At 41.2% G+C, this 17,201-nt stretch overlaps 1 protein-coding gene across 1 annotated transcript in view; it reads right to left on the reverse strand.

Moving 5' to 3' along the window:
* LOC109930100 (voltage-dependent calcium channel subunit alpha-2/delta-4-like) overlaps nucleotides 1-17,201 on the reverse strand; it is a 375,911-nt gene that overhangs the window by 225,641 nt on the left and 133,069 nt on the right. Inside the window, exon 20 of the mRNA XM_048607861.1 lies at nucleotides 12,155-12,252. Within this exon, the coding sequence (XP_048463818.1) occupies nucleotides 12,155-12,252 (98 nt within the window). The remainder of the gene's footprint in view (nucleotides 1-12,154; nucleotides 12,253-17,201) is intronic.

The following is a 17,201-nucleotide window of genomic DNA, read 5'->3' on the forward strand; positions in this document are numbered from 1 at the left end:
TAGGAAGGGTCTAGGCCCGAAACGTCAGCCTTTCTGCTCCTGTGATGCTGCTTGGCCTGCTGTGTTCATCCAGCCCTGCACCTTGTTGTCTTGGATTCTCCAGCATCTGCAGTTCCTACTAACAGTGAATCCTTTCTCTGTTTCTACTGCAGTCATTGAAACATAATATATTGGCTTATGTTTTACATCTTACAGGATTTGTAGCATTATTGCACCCAAACCTATGGATGCTGAATCCAGAGCTATTGTTGATAACTGTGGATTGTAATGCACCAATACTTTGTAAAAGTTAACAATTTCTTAATCCTTTTGAAAGACTTTCTCTGATAGATATTCCATATCATTGTCTGCCTTATAGCAACACCTGTTTCAAGAGTTCAATTGCTAATAGATTAGTTACTTGGTTTCTTATCTACCATCCCCAGGAATCTTTGTCACTCTTAACTGAGGCTCACTATTTTTACCGAAGCTTTGACAATGTGAACCAAGACGTTGACTATAAGCTAAGCAAATTCACATTTGTCCTTGAAGGTTGGGCCAGCATCCTCCAATGTTTTCAGAATTTTCATAAATTTATGATCATGGTCCTCCTTTATGGATGATAAAATGTTGTTCTGTCTCTTCGTTAGGAGCAGAATTATCCCCCTCCTTAGTGTGGCAAGAATAGTGGTGACAGAGATGAGAAAATTCCATGAGAATGAAAATATCAGATTCTTGCTGTTTAGAAAAGTTTTTCTCTTAAATGACAACTTCAGAATACATTATTTCCATGCATTTGCATCTAATTAAAACTCTAACTCATCTTATTCACATGTCACTTCTGATCCTCCTCTCTTTCAAATAGAGAAACAATGGCACAAATTCCTGATTTCTTTTCATTTATTCATGGGTAATGAGCATCACTGGCAAGGTCAGTGTTTATTACTCATCTCCTACTGCCCTGAAGGCAGCTAAGAGTCAACCACATTGCTGTGGGTCTGGGATTACATGTAGGTCACACCAGGTAAAAAAGGCAGATTGCCTTCCTTAAAGTTCATTAGTAAACTGACAGTGGTTGCATAGTTATCATTAGACTGGCTTTCTACTCCAGATTTTTCTATTTGAATTCAAATTTCACCATCTGCCAAGGTGGGATCCAAACCCATGTCTTGAAAACATTACTGTGGGATTCTGGATTACAAGTGCAACGACATTACCACTATACCATTGCCTCTCCATTTAAATCAGAGCAGGTCCTAGTGGCTGCAGTTTGCTAAGTGCTGATCTCAGCCATTGTGTGAATGTTGCTTCACAACAACATCCCTGCATGTTCCAAGGCCATCTTCCCACTTGACCTTGCATCCATGCAAATTGGCATTGGCAAACCATCATCTTGCCACATCATCATGCCTACTCTTTGACAAACTCGCACTTTATTTTGGAAATCAGGGAGATCTATGACTTGCATGCTTCTTCTAGGTCACTTTGCACGGAGGGACACAAATGCAACTTATGGGTCTTAGATTGCTTTCTTAGTGTTCACTTATTTTGGATTAGCTTGTAGGTTGTCAAACTCTGTGCTCTTTACATTGCTTTCTTAACACATACTCATTAACTTCAGCATTTACAGACTGCTGGCCTCTGTGCACATGACTTTTAGAGCTCAGTTACCAGCTACCAGCCTATGTATGACTCATATTGTTTTCTTCGAGCCCAGAGTGTTTTGCGCTGTTACAGGCTTCCAGTCTTTGTGTCTTGCTTTGCTTTTCAGCTCGGTGGGAGAAGCGACAGCATGTGATAGAGTGCACTGAACAGGCAATCTATCAGTACTATGGGGTCGGCATGTTGGTTGTGCAGCACCATGATACGGAAATATCACACCTGCAGCATGTGCTGGCAGCTTACATGGCAAAGTCAGAAGTCACACACACTAGGTGGCAACATACCACATGTGCTTTGTGCAAATGGCCATGTGTGAAAATCAAAGGGAGCAATCCTTAACAGCGTGAAGCGGTCCTACTGTCAGTCAGAGGTACCACAAATACCAGTCAGGTGTTTCATGCTACCAGTGTCCAGGGCTCCATTCCTTGCAATCCAGGGATTAGGGTACAATCGGTCCTGCAGGTCAAATATAAGTAGTCTGGCAATTACTGGTAGGTCAGTCAAGGCATTGTGGAGACATTACTACAGGGGGTGAGCTGTGGTCAATTAGGGCTCTGTTTCCTAGTCAGTCAGTGGGTTTGGTCAGTAATGGTCAGAGGGTTCATCAGGGAGCAATCCTTGTAGTCCTGAGGAAAGCAAGCAACCTCATGTTTTGGGAATGGGCTTCATTGTACTGCATCACTGAGGGAATGATGACAGTACCAGGGGTCAAATAGAGATAGTCAGCTGGGACCTCCTAAAGAATGGGAGAGAACTGGGAGAGCCAGAAGTGGGGGGAGGGGGGAATTAAAACAGATCATAGTAGCTTTGGCTCCTACATGGGAAGGATGTAGGGTCAATGGCTGCCTGGGCATTTCCAAGATCATGGGTTCTGGGGGTAACATGGGGACAGTAATACTTGCATAAAGGTGCTCAACAGAAATGGGGGAGACTAGAAGGTCACAGGGGCCACAGGAACAACAATATTCAAGGATGGTCGGAAATTTATACACCACAAGTGGAGCCAGTAAGTCACTCACATTGAACCAAAGTTGAAACCTTACCATATCAGGTCAAAAGTTAACTGTACAAAAATACACAAAATGGCTGGTACAGCATGAAAAGTGAGCAGAATAAGTTACTGTTACTTCTTCAGGAGTAGATTAAAACTCTTAGAAGTGGAAACCCTATTAGGGACAATTGCAGTAATCATTACTTCACTGATTCAGTAATGGCACCAATCTGGCTTCAATTTGCACTCATTAGCAGGTCATCATTATCCAAGAATGCACGTTAAAAATTATGATTTCAAGCAAACAAGGCACTTAAAGACGAATCTGAATTTCTCATTTCACAAATATCTTCAATAACGAATGCTTTGCAGCCTGATTTACACATTGAACTATAAGCATGTGAGGACATGTTTTGTGATGTGAAAAAGTGCTCTTTTATTTGTGGGAGTGGGTGCTGTCATGGTAGTTTACTGCCAGCATTCTATGCCAGCATGAAAACTTTGCTTGCAAAATGTATAAGTGGATAACAGCAAATATCTCAGGGCTCCTTACAAAGGTGTGACATTGACCACCTTGGGAAGCCTCCATGGCACTCCCTGGGAGGGCATAACAAAGCTTCATTGTGATGGATGTGACAGGAGTACCTTCAATAAAACTGTATTAACTTTTCCTCACTCCCCGCAGATTATTTGCTGATAGTTATCACATGGAGAATACAATGGCTAGAGTTATTGTGACCTTGGTGAACTCTGAAGACAACGTAGAAGGAGTCAGTAATTAACACTTAATCAATGAACCCTGGAAGAACAGCAATGTCTAATGGCAACGGCACAGCATGCAGAGGGAGAAGCAGCAGGTGAAGCTTCACCAAGGAGGCAGAGGAGAATATTGAAATCCTGGATCTACAGGTTTCTCTGCTATTTTCTTCAACAGTCTAAAAGGCAGCAAAGGCACTGATTAAGGATGTTCTAATCTATCATCACTGGACAACATAATTTACTGGAGCAGGGCTTATGTTCAGCAGGACTGGATGGAGATCCCATCCCAGCGGTTGTCAAGGTCAAGCTGTCTTGAATTTTTATGCCAGTGATTCATTTCAAGGAAAAATTGGGGACCTGGTGTGGCATCTCCAATCCTCAACACATAAATGTATCTGGGATGTAACTGATGCTATTTTGTAAAGAATACAGCTGCCCTTCCCCTATGATGATGAGGGTCATGCAGCTTGGGCAATGGGGATTCTTCACCAACTGTTGTGCTCCTTAGGTCCAGGGCACAATAGACTGTACCCCTATTGCTTTAAGAGCACCCTACCACCAACTTCCAGAGTTCAATCAACAGAAAAAGCTTCTACTCCACTGATGTTCAAAATTCAAATTATATATGACCACTGATGCCAAGTTCTTGAGGCCTGTGTCATGTATCCTCAGAGTTGCCATAATCTTTTCATACTGGAGAGCTCACGAGCTCCTGCCTCTTTCCAATGAACTAGGGCCATACAAGGATGGCTGCTGGAAGACAAGTGCTACCCCTCCAAACACGGCTAGTGCCACCTTTCCAAAACGCTGAGACTGAGACAGAACTAAGTTACAATGTTGCTCGCACTTCCACAAGAGCCATAATGGAACAGGCATTAGGCCTCCTTTTGCTGCCTGGATCACTCCAGTGGACCTTCGCAGTATAGCCCAGAAAGGGTACCCTGTAAGATAACGGCATACAATGCTCTTTACTGGAGCAGATAAAAGGGAATGTTCTGTGAGCAGGCAAAATAGGGGAACAACAGCAATCTTCTGAGAATGAAGATGAAGGTGAGAATTTATAAACTCAAACACTTACAGCACAGCAGGTCATTTAGCCCACTGTGACCATGCTGGTCAACAAATTTCTCACTCACTAATCCCATTTTTCAGCTTTTGGCCTATAGCCCTGGAGGCTATGACAATGGTTTTGAATATCTAAATAATGTTCAAATGCTGAGAGATTCTCACTCAATCACCCTTGTAGACATTAAGTTTCAGACTTCTACCACCTTCTTAATGAAATAAAATTCTCCTCAACTTTTCCCTAAGCCTTCTACCTCTCACCTTAACTCTCAGCCCCAGTTATTTACCCCTCCAAAGGTCTCCCATCCATTAATGCCCCTTGTAATTTTGTAAAAGGTAAAGTTGCCACAGTCCTAGAAGGCTGCTCTCTCATGAGAGAGAGAGATGGTTGGTAATCAGTTTAACATGAGGATCATCATGCTTCAGGCGAAGTGCAGGCTTGAAAAGGCATGACCTTGATAGTAACCTCAGCCAGTGCAGGAACTGAACCTGTGCTGTTTGCATCACTGTGCACTATAAGCTATCTGTCTAGGCAACTGAGTTAACTTACACACCTCTAATGGATTGCTACCAGCCTTCACTGTTCTAAAGGAAACAATCTCAGCCTGTGTAATCTGTTCTCATATCTCAGACCCTCCTGCCCAAGCAGCATCCTGGAACAGATTTGGAAGGTGGCCTAAGAATGCATAAATAAGTTGAACTCAAGAGGCGAAAAATAAGTGGACTGATACTCATTGAGTTTGAACTTCATCTAATTGTTTAACATTCCACTGGTAATGGAAAGAAGTGCCTGTATTCCCTCAATTATATCACCTTGATGACAACTATGCAGTCCTGTATTAGATCATCTTTTAGGTTACTCTATGTACAATTTCATGTTAATATGTAAAAGTTGATGATAAAGGAATCAACAGACTTCCCTAAATAAAAACCGAAAGAACTGCGGATGCTGTAAATCAGGAACAAAAACAAAGTTGCTGGAAAAGCTCAGCAGGTCTGGCAGCATCTGTGAAGGAAAAAACAGAGTTAATGTTTCGGGTCCGGTGACCCTTCCTCAGAATAGACTTCCCTGTTCTCTGCCTCCATCTGTTAAATTTAGCTCATTCAATGATCATGGTCTTACAGATGCCTAAATTTACATGGAGGCATGCAGGACTTGCCTGTAAGAAAGGAATGTCTCATCCTCTCCTTGTCTGGTCAACACATCATTTATGGTGGCTCTGATTTCATAAAGCTGGGTACTGATTGGATAGCTTTGCCCTTTTTTGTTTAATCTGGAAGTTGTTCAAGACCTGGTAATGCATCCTCCATTTGTCCCCTTCTGAGCCGGTAGTGGGCCTTCATCATCTGGGAGTAGTTCTGGAAGTGGTTGTGATGATTGCATGTTCCTCTGAATTCCAGAATGTTGCAGGCTTGAAGCTCTTATGGTTTCCTGTTGTTCTCCATTTTGGTACTCGGATTCTCATCCCTAGTTTGCACTGGTTGCTTCCTGGTGAATTTAAAGTCTTTCTTTCTTTCTTTGACTTTGATCTGCTGTCAAAGTACTGCTGTGGAATGCCACCATTCTAGACTTTTCTTCAATGCTTGCTGCTGTTTACTTTAGTTTCTGTTTTTTTTGCTGTCTTCTACTGTCACTGTGTTTGCCTTCTTAATGGTATGTTATGGTTTGATTCTCTTTGAAATAACTCTTCTGCAATCTGTGTTCATTTCAAGAAGACGCTTTCACTTATTTGCTTTCTATTCACCTATTAGAGTTCTACATAAGCTTATAGTGTCTCCTCCATGAGATGTCTCTCCAGATTCTCTCCATATCCCACTTACCAGTCATCTCACAATCCCTTCTGCTTTTCAAGCTGGTCTAAGCAGGCACCACCTAGTTTTCCTCCTCAGCTAACTACAACTTAACCCTTGGTGTTATTCCTTTCAGAAACACAACAATTGCAATCTGATGGTGCAGTGGTGAAAAAGCAAGAGGGAAGTGCAAAAAGATAGTCATGAAACGAAATACCATCAGTTGCTCTCATGTTCATAGCCACCAGCTGTGATAATTACACATGATAATTACATGTAATTTAGAGGATAGCTTAGAGGTTGAATGTGTCCCCTTACAATTGCATTTTGATTCAGCTCCTTCCTCGTCACTTTTGATGGTCTGCATTGCCCTTAACAGGCTTTGTATGTAAATTAATCAACTGGAGCACATGGGTTAACAGGTAAAAAAATACGATGAGTTATTCAGTGCTGGGGGAGAAAGAAACATTCAGTTGTGTGTAAGAGCACTTCTGGATATAAACAGAAGCAGAATGTGCACATGGTGACACAACGGGTAGCCAAGGAAGGGGATCAGAATTAGCTCAGATGTCAGATCTCCATAGGGCAAGGTCACACACAAGTTTTGCCACAAAGAACTCTCATAAGCATTTCAAGGTAGAGAGCTATTGTAGAATGCGAATGGATATGCAGAATAAAATATTTGGTCCACTGATGGGCATGTCAGAAAATTTGCTTGCAATGTCAAGGACCTGATACACTTGCGTGGTCACACAGTAGCCATTGAAAGAATGGAATCTATTGCAAATGCTGTACGTCATTCATGTTGAAGTGTCATACTCCAAAGCAATACATATACATTCCAGTTCAATGGAAGTACCTGCAATCTTCACAAAATCACGTGCTCAATGCAACTAAAGAGTAAGAATGCAATATTTTCTACAGTCTTGGAATACAGAGTCTCAGCAACCTCCTTATGTGAAAGTGGATGGCAAACTTGGAAATGCTGCAAAATTTTGCCTGTTCTAGCCTTGAAGGATCTAGGTCCCTAAAATGTACAGTCATGGTTTCTTCATATGTATTGGCAATGCCATCCATATTATGCTAAGGTTGCAACTCTGGTTGCAATCTAGTTCCATGTTTTGATGAGGATGTTCTTACTAAAGTGCAAATGTTTGGCACACTGTTTCTTACTGAGGATCAGGTGGGTAAATTTCTACTTGAACCTCCTGGGTGGGTATGGCCATCTTTTCTCCCTCCACCTCCTCCCTCTTTAGGGGAGGTGATGGCCTAGTGGTATTATTGCTGGACTGTTAATCCAGAGACCCAGGTAACGTACTGAGGACCTAGGTTCGAATCCCACCACAACAGACAGTGGAATTTGAATTCAGTAGATATCTGGAATTAAGAATCTAACAATAACCATGAATTCATTGTCAATTGTTGGGGAAAAACCCACCTGGTTCACTAACATCCTTTAGGGAAGGAAGCTGCCATCCTTACCTGGTCTAGCCTACATGTGACTCCAGACCCACAGCAATGTGGTTGACTTTTAACTGCCATCTGGGCAATTAGGGATGGGCAATAAATGCTGCCTGACTAGCAATGCCCTCATCTCATGAATGAATAAAGAAAAAAAAACAAAAAACCAGCTGATCCAGCTTTGTGTCACCTCTGTTCATTATTATGGGGAATCCATGCTACTGTAGCCATAGCCATATCTAGAACCATATGGTTTGTACAGAGTTCTTGAAGTCAGGATAAAGACCTTTAGTGAGTGCTATATTACTTTGCAGAGAAATTAACATCTTCAGAGAACTTCAAAATCATAGCAGGTGGAAATAAATCCGCAACTCATGTAAAAGTTGGGGAGAGGTGGGGTATGATCCTTCTAAATAGAAATTGTAAGGGAGTCCTTTAAGTTGGTTTAAGGAATACATTAACTGGAGCATTATTCTCTAAAAATACAAGGCTGGTATTAAATTAGAACTACACACTGATTAAAATCACAATCTGTTTACTCTGCATGCTTCTAGCAGATGCTTCCTGCATGCATGATAACGTCCTCTCTAAATTGTCTTTTGAGCAACTCACACTACAAATGTGTCAGACATTATTTTGGAGCCAGAACAGTATTCACCATAATGACAAAACAAGTGCTAAGGAGCCAAATTCTGCATCCCATCTGTATAACAACATTATTTTGTTAATTCCAAGATAACAAGCAGAAAGGACCTGGGCACTCTTGTGCCTGAAAAGCAAAATAGTAGCATGCAGGTGCAGCAAGTAATTAAGAAGGCAAGTGGAATTTTAACCTATGTTGCTTTAGAATTGGTGTTTGAAAATAGAGACATCTTGTTACAACTGTGTAAGCTGTTGGTGATGCCACTCTTGCAGTACTGTGTACAACTTTGGCCTTTAAAGAAGGATATATTGGCATTAGAGGCATTTCAAAAAAGATTCACTAGGCTGATTCCCAAGATGAAGGGATTAACTTATCATTAACGGCTAAATGGTTAGGAATTTATTTATTAGAATTTAGAAGAATGAGGGTGCTCTGATTGAAACATGCAAGATTCTGAAGGGGCTTAATAGTGTAGATACTGAGAAGATGCTGCCAAGAGTCATGGAGTCTTGAATTAGGATGCAGAGTTACAGAATAAGAGGATACTCATTTAAAAGGAGAAAGAATTTCTTCTTTGAGAGTAGCGAATGCCTGAAATTCCCTACTCTAGAGAGCTGTGGAGGTTAGATCATTGAAAACATTTAAAGAGAAGGTAAATAGATTTTGAAACATGGAGGAACCGTGGGCTATGAGAAGCTGGCATGAAAGATGAGTTGAGGCTGTGAGCAGAACAGCCATGATCTTACAGAATGAAGTTTACAGGGTTTGAATGGCCTACACCTGCTCCCATTTGGTATGTTCTTATTTTGCTTGTCACATATGGGACCTGCCACTTCAAAATACATGCCAGACAGTCATAGGCAAATGGAAATTATCTATATAATTCATGCAGTCAGAAAACGGCAGTAAACTAAATGTGTAAGCAATATTTAAAGTGTAAAAACCACTTGTTATATTTTAAGTTATTTATCTCCTCAATGAGATTATCAATGCATCAAACATCTTGGCTCATAATTTTCTGTGAAGACAAACTCAAGGCTAATAGCACTTGTGTTATTTATGCACAAATGATACTGCAACATCAGATGAAGGCATATGTGTGGTTAAATGTGAAGATCAAATATTTGCAGTCCAAGATATACCACCCCAACATTTGTGAAAACAGCATCTATTTGGTTAGTCATTATAATGCAACGAACAGCATTAAACAGCATTAGGGCCAGTCAAGGACAGTAGTGGGAAGTTGTGCGTGGAGTCCGAAGACATAGGAGAGGCGCTAAATGAATATTTTTCGTCAGTATTCACACAGGAAAAGGACAATGTTGTCGAGGAGGATACTCAGATACAGGCTATTAGATAGACAGGATTGAGGTTCATAAGGAGGAGGTGTTAGCAATTCTGGAAAGTGTGAAAATAGATAAGTCCCCTGGGCCGGATGGGATTTATCCTAGAATTCTCTGGGAAGCTAGGGAGGAGATTTCAGAGCCTTTGGCTTTGATCTTTATGTCGTCATGGTCTACAGGAATAGTGCCAGAAGACTGGAGGATAGCAAATGTTGTCCCCTTGTTCAAGAAGGGGAGTAGAGACAACCCTGGTAATTATAGACCAGTGAGACTTACTTCGGTTGTGGGTAAAGTGTTGGAAAGGATTATAAGAGATAGGATTTATAATCATCTAGAAAGGAATAATTTGATTAGGGATAGTCAACACGGTTTTGTGAAGGGTAGGTCGTGCCTCACAAACCTTATTGAGTTCTTCGAGAAGGTGACTAAACAGGTGGATGTGGTTGATGTGGTGTATATGGATTTCAGTAAAGCATTTGTTAAGATTCCCCACGGTAGGCTATTGCAGAAAATATTGAGGCATGGGATTGAGGGTGATTTAGCGGTTTGGATCAGAAATTGGCTAGCTGTAAGAAGACAGAGGGTGGTGGTTGATGGGAAATGTTCATCCTGGAGTTCAGTTACTAGTGGTGTACCGCAAGGATCTGTTCTGGAGCCACTGCTGTTTGTCATTTTTATAAATGACCTGGATGAGGGCATAGAAGGATGGGTTAGTAAATTTGTGGATGACACTAAAGTCGGTGGAGTTGTGGATACTGCGGAAGGATGTTGCAGGTTACAGAGGGACATAGATAAGCTGCAGAGCTGGGCTGAGAGGTGGCAAATGGAGTTTAATGCGGAAAAGTGTGAGGTGATTCACTTTGGAAGGAGTAACAGGAATACAGAGTACTGGGCTAATGGTAAGATTCTTGGTAGTGTAGATGAGCAGAGAGATCTCGGTGTTCATGTCCATCGATCCCTGAAAGTTGCCACCCAGGTTGATAGGGTTGTTGAGTAGGCGTACGGTATGTTAGGTTTTATTGGTAGAGGGATTGTGTTTCGGAGCCATGAGGTCATGTTGCAGCTGTACAAAACTCTGGTGCGGCTGCACTTGGAGTATTGCGTACAGTTCTGGTCACCGCATTATAGGAAGGATGTGGAAGCATTGGAAAGGGTGCAGAGGAGATTTACCAGGATGTTGCCTGGTATGGAGGGAAGGTCTTATGAGGAAAGGCTGAGGGACTTGAGGCTATTTTCGTTAGAGAGAAGAAGGTTAAGAGGTGACTTAATAGAGACATACAAGATGATCAGAGGATTAGATAGGGTGGATAGCGAGAGCCTTTTTCCTTGGATAGTGATGGCTAGCACGAGGGGACATAGCTTTAAATTGAGGGGTGATAGATATAGGACAGAAGTCAGGGGTAGGTTCTTTACTCAGAGAGTAGTAAGGGCGTGGAATGCCCTGCCTGCAACAGTAGTAGACTCGCCAACTTTAAGGGCATTTAAATGGTCATTGGATAAACATATGGATGATAAGGGAATAGTGTAGGTTAGATGGGCTTCAGATTGGTTTCACAGGTCGGCGCAACATCGAGGGCCGAAGGGCTTGTACTGCGCTGTAATGTTCTATGTTCTATGTTCTAAACTGGTGCCCTTGTACAATAGAGATAAACTAAACTGAACACTGAAATCTCTGTTTTCATTTCAGGCTAAGTACTCTTTAAAAAATGAAATAAAAGTGTTAATTAATGCCTCTCAGGAACTGAAAATTAACTATTACCACTGTTGAATTGCATTCTTTCAGGTTTTCAATGCTGTTGGAGATTTATTAAAAATTCACAAGTCTTCAATTTAATTTGTGAAGGAGAAACACAGTTCTTTGCCCTGATTACTCATATGCCAGATGCTGTTTCCTCTCATTACAACGTTAAGAATGAGCTCAACAAATTGACATACTAAAATTTGTAAAACCTAAACATGCAAGGGCAAGTCTAACTAATTGTAGATCCTGTTCAATGCCCTGCCATGACAAATAATGATCCCTTGTGCTCTGGAACTGACAGCATAGCAAGCTAACATGTGGGAGTTACATTGTAAATTCACTAGCAATGCAGGAAAAAGCAATTTCAACTATTCTTGATTTAACACATTAATCCCCTGACTGCTGCTAGATCCAGAACTTCTGCAGTTTGCCTGGTTCCTCTGCATGGCACCTGGAAACTAGCTGTTTACTGGATACAAACTGAAGGAATATCTCCCCCAAAGGCATGTACAAGCTTAGATTCCTGTACCATTTTATAGTAACTAGTCATTTAACTGACAAAGCTTAATTGAGTGTTATAAATGTAGCTATTTTCAGCTGATGACACATGACTTTCCTCGTGATGAGAAAAATATTGAGTTTTGCAGACTATTCAGTTGCTGTTGCTTATGCCATCAATAGGGTCAAGATATAGATAATGTTCATGTGATAATACTCACATTCCAAATCTGGTTCCTGTCCAGTAAGATAACGAATTACAGCTTCTTTTTGTGATAGCTTGCGATGGTCCGGATCAATGTCAGTTACACAATAAAGCCTACCAGGAAAGATAAGCAAAGATTCCATCAGTTACATCTACAATTTTCAGCAAAGTCTGAGTTTTTAAATCCGTCAGTCTCCAAAAATATATTAGCATCAACTAACTACAAAAATGACATCCCACTAAATAAATCAATGTATTCAATTACTGGGCAGAATTTAAGATAACACATCATAATTAGCCATGCTTCATTGGTAGCTCTCTTTCGTTTGATTAGAAAGTTATGGTTCAAACCCCATATGTGTTTTGGTTGGTCCCAGATTTATTGTTCTAATGAACTATGCTGAATACACTTCATGAACTCATCTTCAAATCTACCATTACCAATTCGATGTGTTCAATCAATATGATGATGAAAATCAACCATATTGTTTGCAAGTATTTTCCTTTCAAGTTCCCATCTTTGCTTGAGTTATGCTCTTGCCCTACTGTGTAGCTACTTTTAGAGATAATAAAGTGTTCTCCCAAGTGACTTAATTGTCTTGCTATTTCTTATCTCTGACCAAACTGATTCTATCTTGCTTTTCTGAGCAAAGATCTTTCCTCACTACAATAATAAAACAAGGAACTAAAACAAACATAAACTGAAATTGCTGGAGAAACTCAGCAGGTCTGGCAGCATTTCTCTCCACAGATGCTGCTAGACTTGTGAGTTTCTCCAGAATTTCTCCTTTTGATTCCTTTTGATAAAATTAGTGCGCACTATTTTAAAAGGCTATCGTTGACCTTTAAGGGAGGTGTCACAGGTCATATAACATTTGGAGCTTCAATTGTCCAAGTTTCTGGAAACTTCTAAAAGTGGACTACCAAGGGCATGCCTCGAAAAACTCCTTGCGGATGTCATATCAGTAAGTTTCATGAATCATCCCAAAATAACAAGGAAAACAAGCCTTCAGACACTCTAACTTCAGATCTGCCAGGTAAAAAAGAAAACTAACAACATTGATATGCACAAGGAGATGCTAAAAATCTCAACATGCCTCTGATGTATCTCAATGGTTCTGACTATGGGAGTTGACAGCTACTTCATTAATAGGAAAATAACTATTTATTGTTTTCCATGTAGAATCAATGGCCAGTGGTTACATAGCCAAAACTCTAATTTTTAAAAAATCTTTTGTGTGACAGTGGACGGAAGCAATTACAGAAGAAAAATCACAACAAAAAACAGGCTTTAACATCTAGCCTTTACAGAGACAAAGGGCTTAAAGCTTAAAACCTCAACAAAACTTTTTCCAAAAGTGGTGTGTTTACTTGGAAAAGAAAACTAGCACTCTAGCTACAAGAATTATCAAAGCCACCTACTCTATCTGCTTTGCAACTCTTATTCCAAGGAATTCTGTCTTCATATATTTGGACTCAAATGAACTTCAACTCCAGAGTGCAAAAGCTCTCCTCCTTCACCGGACTAATACATTCACGTGAAATGTTAATTATGCATGGTCTAATATACTGTATCAGTGAAACCCCTTTCTTTTACGCATCATTCTTATTTATATGTAGCATGTATAAAGTAGCGATAAACCTTTCCAAGTAAATTGTGGGAATAAATAATGCTCCTTGTTTGAAAATCTTTTAAGTTTGCTGCTCGTGACAGTGTAAAAACTGACCAAACACAACTGGAGGCTTGGAAACACATTTCAGCCTTATGAACAATATAACTAATCTGATTATGGACAGAAGGAAAGTAGAATTGGAGGTTTTCAGCTTGTTTCCAACTCTTGTCCACAATGATATTCTTGTTCACTTATTGTCCACTTTGCAATATGTCTCTTAAGTGTGACTAGACCATACCTATTATTTCTATATGTAAGTCTAACTGATCTATCTTGTTATATGAGCTGTGTTAACTCAGGTAAAGAATCTTCAGTTTTGTCCTTTCATCATGTTTCCCCATTTCTGACTTTATTGTGCTAGTGAACTGATTTTACATGCACACCCTGTCTATTTCTGTCACACTCTGATTTCCATCCTCAGATCACTACTTTGCAACATTGTGTTGTCCTTTCACCTTAAATTGATCAATTTCACATCACTTGAACTTATCTGCTCTCTCCTCCCTCCCAATTTTGTTTAAGGTCCTACCACAGTTTAGCTGCTTGATTTGCCAAGACATAGATCTCAGCATGACTTGGGCAATGCCCATCCTAATGATACAGCTTCCCCTTTTCCCAGCACTGGTGCTAGTTTCTCATGAATTGAAATCATTTCTCCCTTCCCAATCTTTGAGCCAAGCAGAGGTGAGAGTATCCAAAGCCAAATCCTTCTATTCACTTGTGGGATGTGGGTGTCGCTGGCTGGCCAGCATCTCTTGCCCATCCCTAGCTGCCCTTGAGAAGTTGGTGGTGAGCTGCCTTCTTGAACCGTTGCAGTCCTCCTGTTGTAGGTTGACCCACAATGCTATTAAGGAGGGAATTCTAGGATTTTGACCCAGAGACAGAGAAGGAATGGCGATATATTTCCAAGTCAGGATGGTGAGAGGCTTGGAGGGGAACTTGGAAGTGGTGGTGTTCCCATACGCCTGCTGCTCTTGTCCTTCTAGATGAAAGTGGTAATGGGTTTGGAAGGTGCTGTCTGAGAATATTTGGTGAATTTCTGCAGTGTATCTTGTAGATAGTACACACTGCTGCTACTGAACATCGGTGGTGGAGGGAGTGGATGCTTGTGGATGTATGTCAATCAAGCAGGCTGCTTTGTCCTGGATGGTGTCAAGCTTCTTGAGTGTTGTTGGGGTTGCACTCATCCAAGCAAGTGGTGAGTATTCCATCACACTCCTGACTTGTGCCTTGTAGATGGCGGATAGGCTTTGAGGAGTCAGGAGGTGAGTTACTCGCCGCAGTATTCCTAGCTTCTGGCCTGCTCTTGTAGCCACTCTGTTTATGTGGTGAGTCCAGTTGGTCAATGATAACACCAAGGATCTTGATAGTGGGTGAATCAGTGATGGTAATACCATTGAATATCAGGGACAGTGGTTAGATTGTCTCTTATTGGTGATGGTCATAGCCTGGTATTTGTGTGGCGCAAATGTTATTTGCCACTTGTCAGCCCAAGCCTGGATATTGTCCATTGAACATGGACTGCTTCAGTATCTGAGGAGTCATGAATAGCGCTGAACATTGTGCAATCATTGGCGAACATCCCCACTTCTGACCTTATGAAAGAGGGAAGGTCATTGATGAAGCAACTGGAGATGGTTGGGCCTAGGACACCACCGTGAGGAACTCCTGCAGAGCTGTCCTGCAGCTGAGATAATTGACCTCCAACAACCATGACCATCTTCCTATGTGTCAGGTATGACTCCAACTACTGGAGAGTTTGTCCTCTGATACCCATTGATTCCAGTTTTGCTAAGGCTCCTTGATGCCACACTTAGTCCAATGCAGCCTTGATACCAAGGGCTGTCACTCTCACCTCACCTCTGGAATTTAGCTCTTTAATCCATGTTTGAAGGAAGGCTGTAATGAAGTCAGGAGCGGAGTGGCCCTGGTGTAACTCAAACTGGGCATCACTGAGCAGGTTATTGCTGAGCAGGTGCTGCTTAACACTGTTGATGACACCTTCCATGACTTTACCGATGATCGACAAATGGGGCAATAATTCACCCAGGTTAGATTTGTCCTGCTTTTTGTGTACAGGATGTACTTGGGCAATTTTCCACATTGTCAGGTAGATACCAGTGTTGTAACTGTACTGGAACAGCTTGGCTAGGGGAGCAGCAAGCTCTGGAGCATAAATCTTGAGTGCTATTGCCGAAATGTTGTCAGGGCCCATAGCCTTTGCAGTATCCAGCGTCTCCAACCGTTTCTTGATATCATGTAGAGTCAATCAAATTGGCTGAAGACTGGTATCTGTAATTCTGGGGACCACTGGAAGAGGCTGAGATGGATCATCCACTCGGCACTTCTGGCTGAAGATTGCTGCGAATGCTTCAGCCTTATCTTTTGCACTGATGTGCTGGGTTCCTCCATCATTGAGGATGGGGATATTTGTGGAGGCCCCTCCTCCAGTTGAGTAAATTGTCTGAATTCTGACTTATAGGTCTGAATTTTAGTTTGACAAGGAATCAAGTAACCATAACAGTATAAATTATCTGTAATCAATACAAATGCTTCTAGATCACTTCAAATTGTGTAGAATAACAAGTTTCCTTCGTTAATCTTCCATTACCATCAAGACCAGGGACCAATGAATTTGCTGCCTGAGACCAGCTTCCTGGTTGGTGAGTTTACAAATGTTGATCTATCAGTTCGCTGACAGCCATTTTGATAATCGCTTCTCTACTACCACCAGCACTTCATTTCGCTGTCACTCTGGGGCACCTTTACTATCTGTTCCATTTGCTCCTTTTCTCCACCATCCCCTACATTTCCACAGCATAAACCCCTTTACCTTTCCAGTTCCTTTCAGTTCTAAAGAAGAGTCATATTGGACTAAAAGTGTATACTCAGTTTCCCTCTCCCAGTTCTGTCATACCTACTGAGTTCCTTCAGCACTTTGTTTTTATTTAAAATTTCCAGCACCCACAAAACTTTGCTTTTAATTAGCTCTTTAATTCACTGTCACTTCTCTTCCTGGAATGTCTGTCTCAAAGAAGTTCTGGCTCTCTCTTTATTCCATTTTGTTTCTCAACTTGTTTGCCTGCATTCATTTCTATTTCTTCCCAGTGTTTGATTATTCCTCAGTGTCTGCCTCCAGCTCTGACTTGACTATGTAGTTTCTAACTGAAGTTCTATCCTTTGTGTTCTGAATTCACACAGGAATACAGGAATCTCTGAAACATACAACATTATTCAGACAGCTGTGCACCACCACTGGCATATTCTTGATTTCTGTTTTCAGCAGTACTGCTTCATACTATTTCAAAGCTTTCCTAGCCCCCAGTTCAACAATAAATCTTTTTGAGATAACAAGGTGTAGAGCTGGATGAACACAGCAGGCCAAGCAGC

Source organism: Rhincodon typus, chromosome 18, assembly GCF_021869965.1.
Source record: "Rhincodon typus isolate 14 chromosome 18, sRhiTyp1.1, whole genome shotgun sequence".
NCBI classification, from domain to species: Eukaryota; Metazoa; Chordata; class Chondrichthyes; order Orectolobiformes; family Rhincodontidae; genus Rhincodon; species Rhincodon typus.